The sequence below is a fragment of the Schistocerca cancellata genome, chromosome 2, assembly GCF_023864275.1.
Source record: "Schistocerca cancellata isolate TAMUIC-IGC-003103 chromosome 2, iqSchCanc2.1, whole genome shotgun sequence".
Classification (NCBI taxonomy): Eukaryota; Metazoa; Arthropoda; class Insecta; order Orthoptera; family Acrididae; genus Schistocerca; species Schistocerca cancellata.
In genome coordinates, this window is record NC_064627.1 from 470,262,056 (window position 1) to 470,280,372 (window position 18,317).

Consider the following 18,317-nt stretch of genomic DNA (forward strand, 5'->3'; position numbering starts at 1 on the left):
AGTAGAGGAAACTAGATAACCTCAGCGGTAGCGAGTGTGGAGTGCCGCCGCGTTCATGTGGCGGAAGCGGCGACTGCGCTGTCGCGTCGCGTTGTGAAATCAGTGATCGCCACAGGGTGAGTGGCAGGCTCCCGCGAGAAGAGACGGTACGCAATAAAAGGCCGGCTGGCGCACCGCCTCTTCCCAGTCGTCAACATGTCTCCCCGGCAGAGGACCACCGCGCTCACCGCTCTGGCCGCCGCCGCCCTCGTTGTGGCGTTCGTGCCCGCCGTCCTCGCCTCGCACAAACTGCGTAAGTGGACACACATCAACCGTTCATTCATGCGTCAACATTTCTTTATTGTTTCTGTTGCAAACTGTCGCACAGTCGACTGCTGCTAATTCGAAACTCTACGAATCTAATTACTAGATAAATCGAACCGGTTGCCAATATCCTCGAAAAAGCCTCGATAAATTGAAGAAGTCACATGCGTTTCCGTAGAATCGTGAAATGGAAACGACGGTCATTGCAGACCGCACTGCGGACACCGTATAATAATTCGACGTCAGCGATTATCCAACACTCGCTAATACAAATTGGTTCGGTTGGTTCGTCATTCAACTCTTCGTGATACTCATTTGTTTGCTCAACGGTGTATAACTTCCTGTACGAGTCCGCGACCTTTGTGAATGTTTTGTGAATAGAACTGGTCTAGATCGCTTAATACATAACCTCCGCCTGTGTACGGTGTCATCGTGCAATAACCACTCACAGACGGTAGGCGGCAGCACTAGCAGTGGAGGGTATATAAAGTTTATAGGGGACGCGGAAAACAGTGCAGTCCTTGTCGCAATGCGGAAACGGAGAGATTCATCTGAAGTCCAAAAGGGCATGATTATTGGTGTTCGGGCCAAGGGTGGAAACATTTCCGATACTGCTAAGTTTGTAACTGTTAGCGTGTCGCCGTGGTTAAAGTATGCCGTGTATGGGAAAATGACGCTATCCAAAATCGGCGCCGAAGCGCATATGGTGCACCATAGGCTATAGATGACACGGAGGAATAGACGTGCAACGGTTGAGCAACTGACCGCCCAGATGAACCAAAATCCAACCAATAGCGTCTCCTCAAGGAGCGTTCAGCGAACGTTGTTGCGTATGGGTCTCCTCAGCAGGAGTCTGGTTCATGCACCCGTGGTAACTGCTTTTCACCGGCGACGAACGCTTGAATTTGCGCGCCAGTACCGCAACTCGACGACCACTGAGTGGCGATGAGTGGTCTTTGTACATGAATCACGCTTTATGACAGAGGGCTGTTGGCATGTACGGCATGAAACGCCTGAATGCAAAGACCCTGCAACAATCGTCGGAAGGGTCAAGGCCAGAGGGCATTCCCTACGTGATCTCGTCATTCTGGAAGGCACAGTGGATCAACACAAGCATGCATCTATCCTTGGGGACCATGTACACGATTACATGTAGTTTTTCCTCGGCACAATGGCATCTACCAGCAGGACAATGCAACGGGTCACACGGCTTGCAGTGTATGCTCCTGGTTCGAAGAGCACCAGGAATGAGTTTACCGTACTCCCCTGGCCACCAAACTCCCCGCATTTAAGCCCAGTCGAGAATCTGCTGGATCACCTCGATCGGGATGATCGCGCCATGGATGCTCAACCGAGTAACCCAGCGCAGCTGGCCATGGCCCTGTTAGTCAGCACTGCTCCACATTCCTGTTAGAACGTCAGAACCACATGGACTCCCTTCTTCCATATCTCGCAGCGGTCCACGCTGCAAAAGGTGGCTATCCAGGCTTTTGATAGGCGGTCACATTAATGTCACTGGGCACTGTATATTTCTTTGTTTAGTACACCGTTTCGGCTACTGCTATCGGATCTATAATTAAGATTAAAGGAACATAAAGAACGACAAGAGATTGTTACACGTAGTCAAGCTTCAAAAGATGAAAAATAAAATTAAAAATTTTTTAAAAGTTCAGTCACCAAAACTAGTAACTTCTAAAACAAGGTTCTACATCTACATCTACATCTACATCCATACTCTGCAAGCCACCTGACGATGTGTGGCGGAGGGTACCTTGAGTACCTCTATCGCTTCTCCCTTCTATTCCAGTCTCGTATTGTTCATGGAAAGAAAGATTGTCGCTATGCCTCTGTGTGGGGTCTAATCTCTCTGATTTTATCCTCATGGTCTATTCGCGAGATATACGTAGGAGGGATCAATATTCTGTTTGACTCCTCGGTGAAGGTATGTTCTCGAAACTTCAACAAAATCCGGTACCGAGCTACTGAACGTCTCTCTTGCAGAGTCTTCCACTTGAGTTTATCTATCATCTCGCTAACGCTTTCGCGATTATTAAATGATCCTGTAACGAAGCGCGCTGCTCTCCGTTGGATCTTCTCTATATCTTCTATCAACCCTATCTGGCACTGATCCCACACCGGTGAGCAGTATTCAAGCAGTGGGCGAACAAGTGTCTGTAACCTACTTCCTTTGTTTTTGGATTGCATTTCCTTAGGATTCGTCCAATGGATCTCAGCTTGGCATCTGCTTTCCCGACGATTAATTTTATATGGCCATTCCATTTTAAATCACTCCTAATGCCTACTCCCAGATAATTTATGGAATTAACTGTGCGATAGCGTTCTGGCTTCCCACGCCCGGGTTCCCGGGTTCGATTCCCGGTGGGGTCAGGGATTTTCTCTGCCTCGTGAGGACTGGGTGTTGTGTGACACCCATAGGTTAGTTAGGTTTAAGTAGTTCTAAGTTCTAGGGGACTGATGACCATAGATGTTAAGTCCCATAGTGCTCAGAGCCATTTGAACCATTTTTTTTTTTTTCAAATTAACTGTTTCCAGTTGCTGACCTGCTATATTGTAGCTAAATGTTAAAGGATCTTTCTTTCTATGTATTCGCAGCACATTACACTTGTCTACATTGAGATTCAATTGCCATTCCCTGCACCATGCGTCAATTCGTTGCAGATTCTCCTGCATTTCAGTATAATTTTCCATTGTTATAACCTCTCGATATACTACAGCATCATCCGCAAAAAGCCTCATTGAACTTCCGATGTTATCCACGTCATTTATGTATATTGTGAATAGCAACGGTCCTACGACACTCCCCTGCGGCACACCTGAAATCACTCTTATTACTCCATTGAGAATGACATGCTGCGTTCTGTTATCTAGGAACTCTTCAATCCAATCACACAATTGGTCTGATAGTCCATATGGTCTTACTTTGTTCATTAAGTGACTGTGGGGAACTCTACCAAACGCCTTGCGGAAGTCAAGAAACACGGCATCTACGTGGGAACCCTCTGAGTCTCGTGGACGAATAGCCCGAGCTGGATTTCACACGATCGTCTTTTTCGAAACCCATGCTGATTCCTACAGAGTAGAGTAGATTTCAGTGTCAGTATCAATAAAAGCTCTCCCTAATCGGGGGGTCAACTGTCAACTTGGCTCAAAAAAATTATACATAGAGGTAAGTATAAGGGACAGCACAAAGTCAAATTATTTTATAAATGAGCAACAGTACTCCTTTAAATCGTGTCTTGTAATCTGACTTTGAATGTTTGTAATTTTAAAACTGTCTGTCATTTTATAACTATGAAGGAGAAAAGAAGTTGAAGGCAGCGTCCACCACATTAGCGCTACCCGTCGGCTAGAATTCATATGGTTGTACAATTGTTTGAGCCTAGTTGATAGTTGGCGACCCGATTAGGCATAGATTTTATTGATACTGGTGTTGAACCTTGTTTTACAAATTACAAGTTTTGGTGAACCAACTTTTTAAAATTGTTAAACTTGACAATATTTCATCTTTTGTAGCTTGAAAATGTGTAACAAGCGCGCGTAGTTCTTTACGTGACTTAAATCTTAAACACAGATCTGCTGATTCCAACAGCCGAAACGGCCTAATAAATAAAGAAATATGTTAAGGAATCTAGATGGTTTTATTTCCAAAAAATGCATAAAGTATCACGAACAACATAAAACAGTTGTAAAAACGTCTTCAAAGAAGTTGTTTGAATTTCTTAAAAATGAAACGGGTAATTCAGTCTATGGAATGTGGAGTCAAAGAAAGATGAGATTGCTGAAAATTTGAAAATTATCACTGGGGTGTAGGGTTGGGGGAGGGGGGGGGGGAGAAAACGGATCCGGCAAGGTGAGTTTCCAGTTCCTAAGGAATGCTTTGGAAATGTGTTAGTCAACGCAGAGGAAAAAAGTATCTGTCTTAGGTAATAAATGGGATGATAGTCAATGCGGAGGAAAAAACGTATATGTCGGAGGTAATAAATGACTTAGCCAATATAGAGGAGAAAACGTACAATGATGGGAAAACAATCGCAACACCAAGGAGTTAGGCGACATGAACGAAGGCTGGTAGGCGTATTTGTACGTATGAAAGATGATGTCTATTCCAACTGCGTGCCAGTCGCAGAAGAGGGTCGCTAGTAGCGCCACTACGAGGATGCAGATCAGGTTTGCTTGACATCTACATCTACATATACACTCCGCTAGCCATCAAGCGGTGTGTGGCGGAGGGCACAATTCGCGCCAAAGTCATATCCCCCCCCCCCCTCTGTCTGAACGCTTCAGTTCGAGCTCTTATTTCCCTTATCTTTGAATGGTGCGATTTGAAAGTTGGTGGTAATAACATATGCTCTACATCCTCGGTGAAAATCGGATTTCGGAATTTAGTGAGCAGCCCCTTCCGTTTAGCGCGCCGTCTATCTGCAAGTGTGTCCCACTTCAAACTTTCTATGAGATTTGTAACGCTCTCGCGATGGCTTAATGTACCAGTCACGAATCTTGCCGCTCTTCTTTGAACCTTCTCAATCTCTTGAATCAGACCCAACTGGTAAGAGTCCCATACAGACGAACAATACTCTAAGACTGGACGAACTAACGTATTGTAAGCTATTTCCTTTGTTGAAGGACTGCATCGCTTCAGGATTCTACCAATAAACCGCAATGTAGAGTTTGCCTTACCCGTTACTTGTGTAATCTGATTATTCCATTTGAGATCATTTCGAATAGTCACACCAGGTACTTGACGGATGTTACCGCTTCCAAAGACTGGACATTTATTTTGTACTCGTACATTAATGGGGATTTTTGCCTTGTTATACACAGTAGGTTACACTTACTAATATTGAGAGATAACTGCCAGTCATTACACCACGCATTTATTTTCAGCAAATCCTCATTGATTTGTTCACAACTTTCGTGTGATACTACTTTCCTGTAGACTACAGCATCATCGGCAAACAGTCTAATGCCGCTGTCAATACCATCAACCAGATCGTTCATGCAAATCGTAAAAAGCAGCGGACCTATTAACGCTGCCCTGGGGCACACCTGAAGTTACGCTTGTTTCTGTTGAAGTCACCCCGTTCAGGACGACATACTACTCCCTGTCTGTTAGAAAACTTTCTATCCAACCGCATACGTCATCGGATAGACCGTAAGCGCGCACTTTTTGGAGCAAGCGATAGTGCGGAACTGAATCGAACGCCTTTCGAAAGTCGAGAAATATGGCATCAACCTGGAAGCCGGTATCTAGAGCATGTTGTATATCATGCACAAAGAGGGCCAGCTGTGTCTCGCATGGCCGCTGTTTCCTAAAACCATGCTGGTTTCTGCAGATGAGCTTCTCAGAGTTTTAAGTGCAAGCTATAACGGTCGTGAGTGTTAGTTACATTTGAGATGGGCGTAGTGGGTTGATGTTAGTCAAGAATACCTTTAAGGCGACAAAGACGCCATTATCAGCACCTCATTGAGTTTGAGCGAGGTCGTGTAATAGAGGTACGAGAAGTTAGATGTTGCTTCTGCGATATTTCTGAAAGATTTGACAGGAACGTAGGCACTGTACACGATTGCTGGCGGCGGCGATAACGAGAATGTACGGTCGCAAGAAGACCGGACTCCGGACGGCCACGTGGCACTACAGAGAGGGAAGACCATCGTGTTTGGCTTATGGAGCAACGTACTGCATCTGTAGCAGCAATTTGAGCAGCAGTTGGCACTACAGTGACAGGACGAACTGTTACGAATCTGTTACTTCAAAGAGAGCTCAGAGCCCTCTAGCGTGCATACCGCTGACCTCAAACCACCGCCATTTGCTACTTGAGTGGGGTCAAGCGAGAGGTCATTGGAAGGCAGGGTGCAGGTCTGTCTTATTTTCTGTTGAAAGCTGGTTCTGTCTCGGCACCAATGATGGCTGTGGTTTTAGTTAGGAGTAGTCTAGTTGAGGGCCTGCAGCCAATCTGTCTGCGCGCCAGACACACTGAGCCTCCACCATGAGTTACGGTCTGGAGTCCGATTTCGTATGACACCAGGAGCACTCTAGAGGTTATCTTACGTGCCCCGAGTGCAAATTTGTACGTCAGTCTGGTGTTCGACCTGTTGTGCTGCCATTCCTGAAAGCATTCCAGGGCTAGTTTTCAACGGGATAACGCTCTCCCAAATAGTGATATTGTAACTCAACAAGCTCTACAGAGTGTAGAGGTGTTGCCTATGCGTGCTCAGTCACCAGACCTGTCTCCAAAGAAGCACATATGGGACATCATCGGACGATAACTCCAGCGTCATCGACAACCATGATTAACTGTCTGTGTATTGACCGACCAAGTACAACAGGCATGGAACTCCAACCCACAAACTGACATTGGTACCTTTACAACACAATTCATGCGTATTTGCATGCTTGCGCTCAATATTCTGGCGGTTACACTGGTTGTTAATGAACCAACATTTCACATTTGCTTCTCACGCTCTTATATTGACCTTAACCCGTGATCTTGCAATGTTAATCACTTAGATATGGAATAAGGAAGAAGCTTATGGGAACTTAACTATTGTATCTCAACAAATGTATTCCCGAAATTTCTTTAGGTTTATTGTTTTTTGGAGTTGCGATTTTTTTCCCGTTAGTGTACCTGTCGGAGGTAATAGGAAAAAATCTCTGTGGCATTCGCTCTTAGTGCGGGCACTGAAGGGTTCGACAGATGTTAGGAGTAGCTCACTGGATTTAAGGAAAATATAACTTTGTTTTTAACACTTCTGTTGACAACCCGTAGCTTAGAGTCGCTGCTACTACGGATCATATAAAAACTGATTGAAGCTTTCACCGGCGGAGTTTGAAAGAAGTCATGTGGCATCCACACAAAACCACTGACGAAAAAATGAACGGTGCGCAGAAACGTATACAAAGGAAGACGGCCGAGCGAGGTGGCGCAGTGGTTAGCTCACTGGACTCGTCTTCGGCAGGACGACGGTTCAAACCCGCGTCCGGCCATCCTGATTTAGGTTTCCGTGATTTCCCTAAATCGTTCCAGGCAAATGCCGGATGGTTCCTTTGAAAGGGCACAGCCGAATTTTTACCGCATCCTTCCCTAATCCGATGGGACCGATGATCTCGCTGTTCGGTCCCCTCCCCCGAATCAACCAACAAAAGAAAGACGACAAAAAAAAAAGAATGGCTAAAGGCTATTATGATTCGTAGACTGAGGTTTCCGTACAAACTTAATTATGTATACAGACAGGTCACCCATCCAGGGAATCGACCATTTTTGCCTCTAATCGATATCGATTCTGTCAGAATTTCAGTTCCAGGAATTCCAAGACTGTATCAAAATCTCTACAGTATCTCCTAAGACTTGTCCGGACGTACAAAGAAAAGCGAGCAGGGGACTTCAGTTTATGTATGCATAGAGAGAGAGAATTTAATGAAATATTTTTATTTACTTACTAAAACATGACTACAACTTACTTTTTATATATGCATAAACTAAAATAAACACCGTCCGAACATGCCTTAGAAGGCCCAACGGTAACGACCAACCGCCGTGTCTTCCTCAGCCCCCAGCCGTCACTGAATGCAGATATGGAGGGGCATGTGGTCAGCTCTCCTCTGTCCCGGCCGTATGCCAGTTCACGAGAGCGGAGCCGTTACTTCCCAGTCAAGTAGCTCCTCAGTTTGCCGCACAAGGGCTTAGTCGCTCCCGCTTGCCAACAGCGTTCGGCATACCGGATGGTCACCCATCCCAGTGCTAGCCCAGCCCGACAGCGCTTAAGTTCAGTAGTTTTGTAAGTAGGCTGTTTAGGTTTTCTTATTGGTAACGCCACGTAGCGCTCTGTATGAAAATCACTGGCTGTGCTGTGTGCAGTCTGTGGCTAGTTTGCATTGTTGTCTGCCATTGTAGTGTTGGGCATCGGCAGCTGGATGTGAACAGCGCGTAGCGTTGCGCAGTTGGAGGTGAGCCGCCAGCAGTGGTGGATGTGGGGAGAGAAATGTTGGAGATTTGAAATTTGTAAGACTGGATGGCATATATATTATGATTATTAAGGTAAATACATTGTTTGTTCTCTATTAAAATCTTTCATTTGCTAACTATGCCTATCAGTAGTTAGTGCCTTCAGTAGTTTGAATCTTTTATTTAGCTGGCAGTAGTGGCGATTGCTGTATTGCAGTAGTTCGAGTAACCAAGATTTTCGTGGGGTAAGCGATTTGTGAAACGCATAGGTTAATGTTAGTCAGGGCCATTCTTTGGTAGGGATTTTTGAAAGTCAGATTGCGTTGCGCTAAAAATATTGTGTGTCAGTTTAAGCACAGTCGTGTATAATTGTTCTAAGGGGACGTTTCATAATTTGACGGGAACCGGTGTTACCACTGCGGCATGGCCGTTGGCTTTATGGTTCAAATGGCTGTGAGCACTATGGGACTTGTAATCTGAGGTCATCACTCCCCTAGAACTTAGAACTACTTAAACCTAACTAACCTAAGGACATCACACACATCCATGCCCGAGACAGGATTCGAACCTGCGACCGTAGCGGTCGCGCGGTTCCAGGCTGAAGCGCCTAGAACCGCTCGGCCACACCGGCCGGCCGTTGGCATTATATTTGCATGCTATAATATAATTCTTTTGTGAATTGTACGGATTATGAATGCTATGTAAGTTTTAATGGCAGAAAGATATTTTTGCGTGATCAATTATAATTTAACCATTTTCGGACTCGGACTTTTTTTCTTTAGTAGTACTGTGAAACCTTGCTTCTTGCCAAATTTCATGATTCCATGTCAACGGGAAGTACAGCATACATTTTGATGAGTGAGTTTACTAGTATCAAACTATGTGATATAAATGGCCGTATCTTTTAAATTCACTGACTTAAGTTTTTTGCTCCACCGAGAGACCATAGACCTCAGTATGTGACATAAATTTCAACTTGATACGTCGGCCCGTTCCTGAAAAATGTATTCTTAACAGTCGGACAGAAAGACAGACGGACGGACGGGCAACAAACCGATCCTATAAGGGTTCCATTTTTACTGACGGAGATACAAAAACCCTAAAAAAAACGTAGTCCGCGTTTCTGGCTGCTATGCGGAGGATTCGAGTTCTATTCTCAGTACCGCCTTGTTGGGAGGACTGGAACGGGGTGCATTCAGCCTCGTGAAGCCAATTTAGGAGCTATTTGAGTGAGAAATAGCGGCTCCAAGATCAAGAAAGCCAACAGCGGACGGGAGAGCGGTATGCTGACGCCATTGGCAGGGGATGACACGGTGGTCGGCTGGTCACGATGGTCCGTGTGGGCCAGAACGCGGAGCTTATCTTTGCTTTTGTGGTCGAAAATGGGAGCGCTAACCCTAACAACATCTACTTATTTTCCATAAGTCGTATTACGGTGGGGCGGCGGGTACTTTATGCCCACGACAAAATAAATTAAACGTAGGGTCCAGAAACCGAAAACATCTTTTAGCAGAATCTTAGTAGTGCCAACGTATTTTCTGTAATATGCACGGAAGGTACTTAATGCTCATCACAAAAAATTAAAAAATACAGATTTCCTTAATTATCGTTGAGATTTATTCACAATATATTGTTTAAATGTATATAGATATGTAACGATGGTCCATGGCTTGAAAATCTGAATATGACATTTGCTGCGAAAAGTCTTAAAAGGCTTAAATTTTTTGTGTTACGTTTTACTGGAAAATTCTAAGCAATAAGAATGTCGTATGACTATGCCCTCCCGTCGCGTAGACCGTTCGTCGGGTGCAAGTCATTGGATTTTACGCCAATTCGGCGACTTGCGCGTCGATGGGGATGAAATGACGATGATTTGGACAACACAACACCCAGTCCCTGAGCGGAGAAAGTCTCCGACCCAGCCAGGAATCGAACTCGGGCCCTTAGGATGGACATTCTGTCGCACTGTCCACTCACCTACCGGGGGTAGACAATTCGAAGTAATTATGGAATCTGATTTAAGAAGTCATTAAAAACAACAATTTTTTTTCAAAATCTTAAGGTATAAAGTACATCACTTGATTACAATATTTTCAAAAGGCGCGTATAAAATTTCCCACTCTCGCCTTGGTATTACGAGAGTTTGTTCAGAATGTAAAATGATTTTTCCTTGCATATTTTTGGACACATCTGTGTACCTTTCGTTTGAGATATTAAAATAAATATAAAATAATAACGCTGGTAAAAAAAGTTTATATTGAACTCCAGTTGTTACTTTCCGCTTCCCTATTCGTTAAGAAAATTATGTTATTGAAACTGCTGTTCCATTTTTTAAACTTTTATTTCCAAATTTTACTGAAATCAGTCAAACTCGCTTGAATTCGAACTCTCAGTCTTTCGAAGCTTTTTGTTAAGTCCTTTGAACTTGGAATTATCGAGAGCCATTGTACGTCCAAAAGGTAATATTTCAACAACCACGGTAGAATGCGGCTACAAAGAGTCTTGCGGCTTTCTTGGCTGGGAGGCCCAGTAGGGTTGTTCAGCCACTTAATCGGTAATGGTTTTCCCGCACAATGATCCCATGAAAACCGTGTGTTGCATGAGACCTGTCTCTGGTGTGTCCATTGAGTGAAGACGAAAGTAATGTTTGTGTGTTTAGCGTGATCTCATGTTCGTCTTGTGTGATGAAGAGGGAACGGAGAGCGTGATAGCTGGTGCCGGACCATAGGCTACTCCTCTCGAACAGCATCGGTCTTAACGTCCCCATCTGACCAACTTTCACCAGCAATAGTGTCCGCCCCGATAGCTGAATGGTCAGCGTAACGGCTTTTGTTGTAAGGGGCCCGAGTTCGATTTCCGGCTGGCTCGGGGATTTTCTCCACTCTGGGACTGGGTGTTGTGTTGTCTTCATCATCATTTCATCCCCATCCGACGCGCAGGTCGCCCAATGTGGCGTCGAATGTAATAAGACCTGCATCGAGGCGGCCGGACCCGCCCCGTCAGGGGCCTCCCGGCCAATGACGCCAAACGCTCATTTCCATTTTACCATCAATAGTGTAAGACCACTTCACTCCATTATACACTGCGTGATCCAGAATAATGGCGTCTCGTAAATAGGATTCTCTTCTTCCCTTACTGGACAAATACTGGTAGTGACAATTTCTTCCATCACCAGGGCTCAAATCGGATATCCCAGTGTAGAGGACCTGCAGTAGTGGAGGATGATGATACAGTTAGAGACAAAAATACCACTCCACAAAACAGCATGTTTTGATTTATGATAGTCACGAGAGCAAAGAGTACTTTAAATGTCACAGTACTAAATTGCACATTCATGTGTTGGAGGTACAACGCCCTTTTCTTCTTCCCACCAGATCAGTTTCTCCGTTTAGTTGAGTTTTGTGAACTGCTAAAGTATTGATCAGTTTAATCCCTAATGTTGTAACGAACGTCCCTGTGACTTATTGAATTATTGGCAAAAGCTGCCGTAGTGATTGTGTGGTGTAGTCGTTAACGTCGCTAGCCGGCCTGTTGCAGGTCAGAGACACCAGTTCAAATCCAAACAATCACGAATATTTTTTTTTAGAATTTATCTTTTCTGGGAGGTTCTTAAATATCTTTATTTTTTTGTATACTCTGAAATATTCGATATCTATATAAATGCCAGCGTTATGGAATATTCGATGTTTGTATAAATAGCTGCACTCTACATCCAGCAGATCAGTTCTGTTCTGTCAGCACGTTTGTGTCAGTAATAAACGTGCTTCCTTTTGTAAAATGTACGATATTTCAGTATCTGTGTTATTCTGAATTACGATGCAATGTTCCTTCGGACATGCATACGTCGTCTACAGCCATTATGAAATACATGAATTATATTCGGATTTACGAATATGGACAACTGTCAGCTGTATAATGGAGTGTCGGCAGTGAAAATTTGTGCCGGACCGTGGCTCGAACCCCGACTTCCCGTTTATCGCGAAAGGTCGCCTTACTATATGGCTATCAGAGTACGACTGACAGCCACATCCAAACTTCCATATGTCACCAACCATGTGTTTATAACCTGTACTCCTACATCCATATGTATAGTCCCCTACGGGGGAGGCATTTTACTTTGACTTCGCTCGTCCAGCATGTCCGAAGGCATATTGCGTTGTAATAGGGAATATAACACAGGCGCTGCTAACATCGTATTTATCCGCCGACTCCGGGCGAGCGACTTCCAAGTAAAACGTCTCCCCTGTACGGGAATATACATAACGGATGTACGAGTACAGGTTGTAGTCACTTAGTTGACAACATATTGAAGTTTGGATATGGCTGTGAGTCGGGCGGGGATAGCCAAATGGAAAGGCGATGACTCGCGATAAGCGGGAAATCCGGGTTCAAGTCCCGTTCCGGCACAAATTTTCACCTCCCCTTCACTTATCGACCTTAATGAGAGTGAAAAATTAAACCACGTGTACCTAATGGAAATTTGGGAAAAGCAATCGTCACCGAAGTTAATCTGTCGGTAAAGAGGGAGGAAAGGGTTACATCTAAATGAAAGGAAAAATGCAAATGAAACTGATGGAAATTAATTTTGAAAAGGGGTAAAGTTAATACAGAAAGTAAATGTGCGGCCGTTACGTTAACAATTAACTAGCGGTAATTAGATATTTGAGATTTGGGGGAAATTACGGTCGCCAGTCCTATGGACAATTACTATAGTAACTGAAAAAGAAAGGTTAATGCACATACAATTAGCACTAAAAGCGTGGCAACTGAAGGTTGACACGTGTTGTGTGAAAACTGAATGTTTGTCAGAAGTAATAAATTTCGCTACACTCTGACTTAATTTAGCAAAAGAATTAAATAAACCGGAAAACTGAAAGTTAATTTAGTGACTGAAATCAATAGTGAGCACATCGAAATTCAGTAAAATACGGTTAGTCTTGGGCTACCTCAACAATCATTTCAAAAGCTACTTGAATCTACGCAATTTAGAAATAAGAGATTTAACTTTGAACTTGAATTAAATGATTCTGAACAATTAACAATAGTAAAATTTAGTACGTACCAAGCTGAGCTGCAGTCACAGGTAAGCTAAAATATGGTAACAAAACTCGCACTCTTAATTTGTGCTTGTGTAATCTAAATATTGTAGCCAGCTGTGAATACCTTAGCTGAACTTTGAAATTAAAGCAGTGAAATCGAATGATGCTGGCGTTTGAATTTCAACGACACTCGGGTTCATTCCGGAAAAGGAAGGGATCCTGCTTGGTAATGCAATTGGGACAATGAGCAACAAAGGTTCATGCTATGTTGCTGTAATTTTGTTATGAAAATGAAACAGTTTGAAAAGCTGAGGTCTGCCATACAGGTCTGAAACTTTACGTGCTTCCAGTCTTCTTTGTTGGTTGATTGAAGGTTTGAAGCCGTCGATCGAGGAGGTGGCGACAGTCACTCATTGTCGGCCGTCGCTGTTGCAGAAGCTGGATGTTGGCGCGCCTTCTTCTCGACACGGTCACCAGGCGAAACGGGCTCTTGATGTGCGCCAGCTAATGCTTCCCGTCCGCGACACCGTGTCAGAAACTATCATAGCAAGTCGAGCGCAATTACATGCCGCCAAACCCCAAAAGCGCGGCAACTCGCGGGAGCGTCACACAACACACCTGCTCCGCCGCACTACCCCAGCCAGACTCTCTCTCTGCCCGCACTCCACGCGGCAGAGTTAACACTACCAAAGATCCTAAACACTTTGGTTCTCCACACGACCTATCGATGTATTCGTTCGATAGCATAGTTTTCCCTAGGCCAGACCCAGCGTATAAATACAAATAATATTCACAAAACAAACCAATTATACATCGACATAAATGCATATATGTACAAATAGTAAAACAATTACAATATACAAAGACACATAAATGTTATATCTTCAGGTAACAAAATAAGGAAAAAAATTTGCAGTGGAATAGATGGAAATAGGAGGATATGCATTTCCGGCGTTACACCCTGTACGGGAATATATATAACGGATGTACGAGTACAGGCTGTAGTCACGTAGTTGACAACATATGAAAGTTTGGATATGGCTGTGAGTCGGGCGGGGATAGCCAAATGGAAAGGCGATGACTCGCGATAAGCGGGAAATCCGGGTTCGAGTCCGGCACAAATTTTCGCTGTCGACGTTCCATTATGGAGCTGATGGTTCTCCATATTCACAGTTGCGAATACATTTCATGTATTCCTAGGTGTTGTGCTTCACTGACGATGCTGGCTTCGGATTTGGACTTAACTGTGATTTGGATGTGACAGTGTATTTAGGCAGGGTCGCTCTCCTTTCTTCAGTCTGGTGTATACAGCGTATATTTGAAAGCGTTTGTAAAGTGCTTGGATTTTTATGAACCGTCAGTGAACTGAAAAGACGGTACAAGATATATCTACGCTGAAATTTCCATTATTAGTGAACAGCAGCAACGACGCAACCGAACTTAGAGATTTGGGAAGGGTGGGAAAGGAAGTCGACCGTGTCCTTTTAAAGTGAATCACTCCAGCATTTGCGTCAATAGATTTAGGGAAAGGTCGGAAAATAAAAATTTGCACGACTGGAAAGGGATTCGACCCACCGTTCTCTCGAATGCGAGTCAGCATTCCCTCATCTCGCTTGGTAACCATCCAAGGAGTGTAACGCTGAGAAGACTATCACATGTTGTCACGTCATGAAGGCTGGATATAAGGCAGCATTTTTACGTACAATCTTGTGTTGGGGGACCATAGTTCAACACCGTATCTCTTTACTGTGGTGAAATATCGGAGCCAAAAATTTCTCTACCAATGGGTTTCGAGCCAGCTACTTCCACGGCCGAGATTATTTTCGGGACCTTGCACGTGGCATGCAATTCGAAAGAGCTTTTTCAGCAAATGTCACCTTGTAAATCGTTTTCAGTGAGCGAAATCGACAGAAGCGAGAGTATACTAGTTCTACCGCAAGTAAATATGATGTGGTGTATACGTAGATAGCTCAGAGAATTTTGTCCTCAGTACTCTGAAGAGTACTAATCGAATCTCTCTTACCGGGTCTACCAGTTTTCTTTAACCTGGGTTACAATGTACATTGGCGCTTCTTTGCTGTTTGTGTAGTATACGCTCAACTGCAGCATCTGATGTAAATTCGGCAAACTATCTGGCTACGGCAAAAGTTGATAACAGACAGTTGTGTGATTACCATAGTGACGACTTTACGAGACAGGTGAAGTAAAGATGTTCGATGTTAGGATGTTTCTCAACTACCTAGAATGGACCATCAACACTTTGAGGCTATTGCAGATATCGTAGCGTCACAAAACGCTGCTGAGATGAGATCTTCGGGGCAGTAAATATAATAAGATTTTTATCATAATAGAATATCAGCTACCTATACGATTCACTATTAAAGAATTTTCTTAAGATAAAGATGGGTAGGTAGGTTGGTAGGTTGTTTGGGAGAAGAGACCAAACAGCGAGGTTATCGGTCTCATAGGATTAGGGAAGGATGGGGAAGGAAGTCGGCAGTGCCCTTTCAAAGGAACCATCCCGGCATTTGCCTGGAGCGAGTTAGGGAAATCACGGAAAACCTAAATCAGGATGGCCGGACGTGGGATTGAACCGTCGTCCTTCCGAATGCGAGTCCAGTATGCTAACCACTGCGCCACCTCGCTCGGTAAAGATGTGTAAATACCTGTCGTGCCCCTAAAAACGGTTTATAAAGGATGTTTCTGGTGCCTGCTTACAGGAGAATGTAACGTAAAAAGATAGGTGAACTATATATAAACTGTAATTTAATAAAAGAAAGACGAACGAGCAACTATTAACAACTGAAATTAAAATACGAATTTCAGTAAATCAGACAGAAGATTCTAGATTTTTTCTCTGAAGTCAGTTTTCTCATTTAGCCGGCCGATGTGGCCGTGCGGTTCTAGGCGCTTCAGTCTGGAACCGCGTGACCGCTACGGTCGCAGGTTCGAATCCTGCCTCGGGCATGGATGTGTGTGATGTCCTTAGATTAGTTAGGTTTAAGTAGTTCTAAGTTCTAGGGGACTGATGACCACAGATGTTAAATCCCATATTGCTCAGAGCCATTTGAACCATTTTTGAGTTTTCTCATTTAACAAACGTTCAGGTTTATTCTTATGGTGGTTGTTAATTTCTCTTCCTATTTCAGATTGCTAAACAGTACAGTTTTAGGAACTATGTGCAGAATTTCTAAATTGTATTTTATATTCTGCAAGGTATGTTTAATATTTAAAATGTCTAAAGCCAAAGTTGATTTACAGTACTTCGTGTTGCTCAATAGGAGCGTTACTTAAATCCTTAGTTAAAATTTCCTCCAGTTAGCTTGTCGTCTCCCACGCATTCATCCTCTGACACATGTGAGGCGGGCGGAGTAGCCGAGCGGTTCTAGGCGCTACAGTCTGGAGCCGCGGGGACGCTACGGTCGCAGGTTCGAATCCCGCCTTGGGCATGGATGTGTGTGTTGTCCTTAGGTTAGTTAGGTTTAAGTAGTTCTAGGGGACGACTCATGACCTCAGTAGTTAAGTCAGATAGTGCTCAGAGCCATTTGAACCATTTTTGACACATGTGAGTTTTGATGTCAACAAAAATCTTTTTATCACTTTAGAAAGTTGACTACGATAATCCTTCAGTTGCTGCAATACGTTTTGCATTTTACTAGGACTGGTTTGAATAGGTGAGTAACTTTTTACAAGTATTATAGATAAGTCGAATTCTTTTTTGTGTAAGTCACCTTTTATTAGACTTACAAAACGTCTCACAGAATATTAATAAAATTAACGAGAGTGCACCCAACGAAGTTGAAGTATGGAATCGAACAGACACTGATGCAGGTGGCTTTACATATCTTCTAGTTTGTCTCGAGTGACAATTGCGGATGCATCATAGATGTAACGTGAGTATCTAATCCATTGGAAAAATAAGTAAAACTAGCAACACAAACGCTATCGAGAATCAAATAGCTAAACAGATTAATGCACTGGTCGTCAGACTGCAGCCTGCGAACTGCACACGGCCCCAAACAAGTATTTGTGCTGCTTGCTATTCTCAGACAGATTTTTTAACAATATCCATGTAAGAACGAACAGTCTAATTCAAAAACGTCAAATAACGTTATGAGCTTCTTAAGAGTGTAGTTCACATGCTCAGTAACAAACAAAAATACTTACAGAGGAAGTAAAATTTTAAGATGTGACTAATTTTAATTGACGTTGGTGAATTTAGCCGTGAGCTACGTAAAGTTGGCCGCTTACCTCTGTAGCGCGGCCACTGCGAGGTTACCGGAAGTTACTGGAAGTGCTGACAACTCACTGGCGTATGTGCCACGTACCGATCAGCCGTTATGACATTAATTCAATTGAAAGTAACATGGACTCGTGAATGCGCGTTGTAGAGACAGTCATCTTCATATACAGTACTTATTTGTAACAAGGAATGTGAAATTAAATTAAGGCTTTTGTAATGCAACGAAATGAGTAGAAAAAAAAATTACATTCAAAACATTTAGGAAACATCTGTGTTCGTGTCTCATATAGCACCCTGCATTTAAAAATAAATACAATTACTGTTATAAATACTCTGGCTGCCAGTCTCGTAACTTGATGGGACGCGAAAATTTCCGCAAACTGCCGATCCCGACAAATGGCAGCGCAACATGTATCTTGGCGGGCTCAGTCGGTCTTCATTGTGTTGCGAGGAACATGTAATTTTGATCTCGTAAAACGTTGGACGAAGCACTGCGTTGTTTTCTAATGTTTCTTCATTTTCCGAACCATAGAACGCTTTTGTATTTGGTATAGGCAGGACGGGGTGCTGAAAAGACACTGCATACCACTGCATCTAGTGCACAATAGCCATGTACAAGAAACCTTGTTACAAACTGTATAACATAAAATATATATGGAAACAATGTGTAACAATTTATATATGTGACCCAGAAGAAGTAGTTTCAAGGTTTATTAAAAGGTTGGAATCACAGTTAAATGTTAGCTAGTGCTCTTGATAAAAAAAAAA

The 18,317-nt window shown here is 43.5% G+C and overlaps 1 protein-coding gene across 1 annotated transcript in view; it reads left to right on the plus strand.

The window, feature by feature from the left end:
• The first annotated feature begins 195 nt into the window (after nt 1-195).
• LOC126155239 (protein takeout-like) overlaps nt 196-18,317 on the plus strand; it is a 67,244-nt gene continuing 49,122 nt past the window's right edge. The window contains exon 1 of the mRNA XM_049916216.1: nt 196-292. Coding sequence (XP_049772173.1) covers nt 196-292 — 97 coding nt within the window. The remainder of the gene's footprint in view (nt 293-18,317) is intronic.